Here is a 3,405-nt window from a genome sequence, read left to right on the forward strand (position 1 = left end):
AATTATATACTTTTTCTTATAAACAATTATTTTTTTTGCACTAATTGATTTGTCTCATTATTCTATACATAAAAGTATTACGGTAAGATAATCGAAAACTAAATATTTTACGAGATGTTTTATTTTTTATATCAAAATATGTCAAATTAAGATATAAAATAACTTGAAAAATACTTTATTAAAGTGTTTTGAAAAGCTCTCGAGATAAACTACAAGAATATGCAAAGAAAAATAGAGGTTGCCATTTAAGAAATTAAAGATGATCTTAACGTGACCTTGACAACGCTATTCAAGGTCATAATAATATTGCTATATAATGCGCCACATAAAACCCTACAACTTTTGTATAAAACATTTTTTTCTGTAACGTAACCCCTCCAAGGTTTTAAAGGGTCACGGTCTTTTTTGGACACATCAATGAGACAAATCAAATAGTATAAAAAAATAATTGTTTTTAAGAAAAAGTATGTAATTATTTACAATGTATTTTTTTATAATACCTGAAGAGATAGAAAACAAATAAATAAATAAATTGTATTTTGGAAGCCAAAGACTATGTCGGTAAGGCGTTAGGTGAAGCATACTAACAATAAGTAACAAATATGACAACAAAAAACATAAATATTTCTTATTAGTTTTGTATATATCTAATTCTCTTAATTTTAGCCATATATTTTTAACTTAAAATATTGAAGGAATTAGAAAAGAGCGCCGTTTAATTTCAAATACATATTATTGAAGAATAAATCCTTTACACCATATGTAAGATTAAAGTGATCCGCGTGCTATGTAAAATTTTGTAAAGATTTACCTACATTATTTTATACTGCTATTGTACAGAATACTATGTTTCGTAACAAAATATTTGTAATTAATATTAGATTTTCAGTAAGGATCCCAACTTACCATGTCCGCATTTATCGAGATGGTTAGTGGCTTCAAATTCTTCTTTGCAAGCACAAAGTTTTTTTTTCGGTTCGCAGTAAGAGCCTGCAAAACCGCATTCATTATCCGTCTCACAAACATCGCCAAATTTTTTTGAGCCTCTACCGGACAGATCTGAAAGAACATACAATTATTAAAAAAAAGATAAATACAAATATTTTTTATACTAACTTTTTTTTATTGTTTTATGTTAAACGTTTTTACACATGCGTAATCATACCAAGATATGATTACGTACCGCTTCTATCGTATTTCCGTTTAGGAGAAGTCGATGCCAAATTTAACGTCTCTATTACATAAAGTTGAAAACGGAAATTGAACATTCTGCGTACTTTTACGTACTCTACATTACATATGTATGAAACTCTCATTGCAGCAATTTATACACAAAAAAAGATTTTTCTTACAAACACAAATACAAACACACGCAGGTACGCAGTACGTACGCGCGCGCGCGCGCGTGTGTGTGTGTGTGTGTGTGTGTGAACATATATCGTAGGAGTGTATCACGTAGTGTTACAAATTGTTTTCTCTGAAACTATTATAGGTAACGAAGAAGCTCTTTTTGCAATTTTTATGGTTTGTTGGGGTTTTTTAAATGATAAACAAAATATCGCTGTCAATCTCTTAAAAAAGTCTTAAAAAATGCTTCCTTATATTTTTAAATTAAATAGTATGTAAATTGCTACTTTTTTGAATAGATTTCTTTTGATATGACAACATTTACTTAAAACGTTTTTTTATATTTTGCATAGTTAGAGTTATGACGAAAAATATTTTTCAGTGACTTAAAGACCGTTTTCTAAGCTATATCAAGTTTGTTTACAAACACTTCTTCAAAACATTTATCAACATATCCGCTAGCGCTGGTTTAATTCGATAGGAACATACAATAGTTTCAGTAGGTTATATGTATGATTCGCTTATTAGAATTTAAATTATGACGGAGACATTGCTTCAATCGCAATGCCATATAAAATTTTCTGATGTATTGCGCTGCAAACACTTGAGCTGCTCGACGATCATTTTTTTAGCATTCGCCTAATATTAATAACATTCACACACATTTATCAAAGTTTGCCATCCTTATTTTAAGGAATCTATCTAGTCTACTGAAACTATTTTTCTATCGAATTAAATCAATCAAGCTAGCAGATATGTTGATAGATGCTTTAAAGAAGTGTTTGTAAAAAAACTTGACATAGCTTAGGAACCATTCTTCAAATCGTTAAAAAATATTTTTCATCATAACTCTTTAACTATGCAAAATATGAAAAAAGGTTTTAAGTAAATGTCATATTAAAAAAGATCTATTCAAAAATGCAGAAATTTATATACTATTCCATTAAAAAAAATAGGTAGCTTTTTTAAGCCTTTTTAGAGAAATTTATAGCAATATCTTGCTTGTGATTTAAAAGGCTCTAACAAATTATAAAAAATGCAAAAACAAATTCGCTACCTGTAATAGTTTCGGAGAAAACAACTATTAATACTTTATATTTATACGATATATCTTGTATATATTATATGTATGTATATATGTATACTATATATGTATATATTGTGTATACTATGTATATATATATATATATATATATATATATATATATATTCATAAGAAAAAAAAATCTTATTTTGGCCTCTGGAATACGCTCCTAAAGTTTAGTGTATCATTTCAGATACACCCTGTATATACAGGGTGTTAAATTTCAAACGTAACAGGTGGAATATCTCGTAAACAATGCATTTTAGAAAAAAATGTTTCAGACAAAAGTTGTATGGTTTTGAGGGGGACATAAAATGGTGTCATTAATTTGACCTTGAATAGTTGCTTGAAGGTCACGTGAAGATCACCTTTAATTTTTTAAATGGAACTGCTTACTTTTTATTGCATATTCTTGTAGCTTATCTCGAGAGCTTTTTGTATCTGAAATGATGCACTAAACTTTAGGAGCATATTCTAGAGATCAAAATAAGACTTTTTTTCCTATGAACATGGGTCCGCAAATGAACCCTCCTCCGAGCTAGAGGCCCCTAAAGTTTGGGGAAAAAATTAAAAATTGGCTGTATTTCAGAAAAAAAATGGCAGAAGGTTGAAATTTGGTATAGGCCAGTAAGTTATGAAGTAAAGTAAGTCACTAAAATGAAAAAATAAAAACGTATTTCACACATTTTCGAATTTTAATTAATCAACTTTTGAAAAATAAGGTACATATTAAAAACATTTATTATGCGTGTTTGTGTGTGTATTCATAGCTTCTTTCAATAATATTAACAAATGACATTTAACATTTAAAAAAATCTTTTTATAATTATATTTAATAACAATTATGATTTAATTAATTAAAATTTAAAATTGTAATTTAAAGTTCTTATAACATAATTATCATTTTTAGGAAGGTGTTATTAATAGAAATTATATTAATTAGAAATATAGATTAATATTTTTTATTATCAAAA

General features: G+C 27.4%; 1 protein-coding gene across 2 annotated transcripts in view; it reads right to left on the minus strand.

Annotated features, from left to right (window-relative positions):
• Positions 1 to 3,405, minus strand: part of LOC115242063 — a 74,244-nt gene that overhangs the window by 53,060 nt on the left and 17,779 nt on the right. For both annotated transcript variants that reach the window (XM_029818094.1, XM_029818095.1), the window contains exon 2: positions 907 to 1,059. In XM_029818094.1, the coding sequence (XP_029673954.1) occupies positions 907 to 1,059 (153 nt within the window). The remainder of the gene's footprint in view (positions 1 to 906; positions 1,060 to 3,405) is intronic.

This window comes from Formica exsecta, unplaced genomic scaffold, assembly GCF_003651465.1.
Source record: "Formica exsecta isolate Colony F162 unplaced genomic scaffold, ASM365146v1 scaffold56, whole genome shotgun sequence".
Taxonomy (NCBI): domain Eukaryota; kingdom Metazoa; phylum Arthropoda; class Insecta; order Hymenoptera; family Formicidae; genus Formica; species Formica exsecta.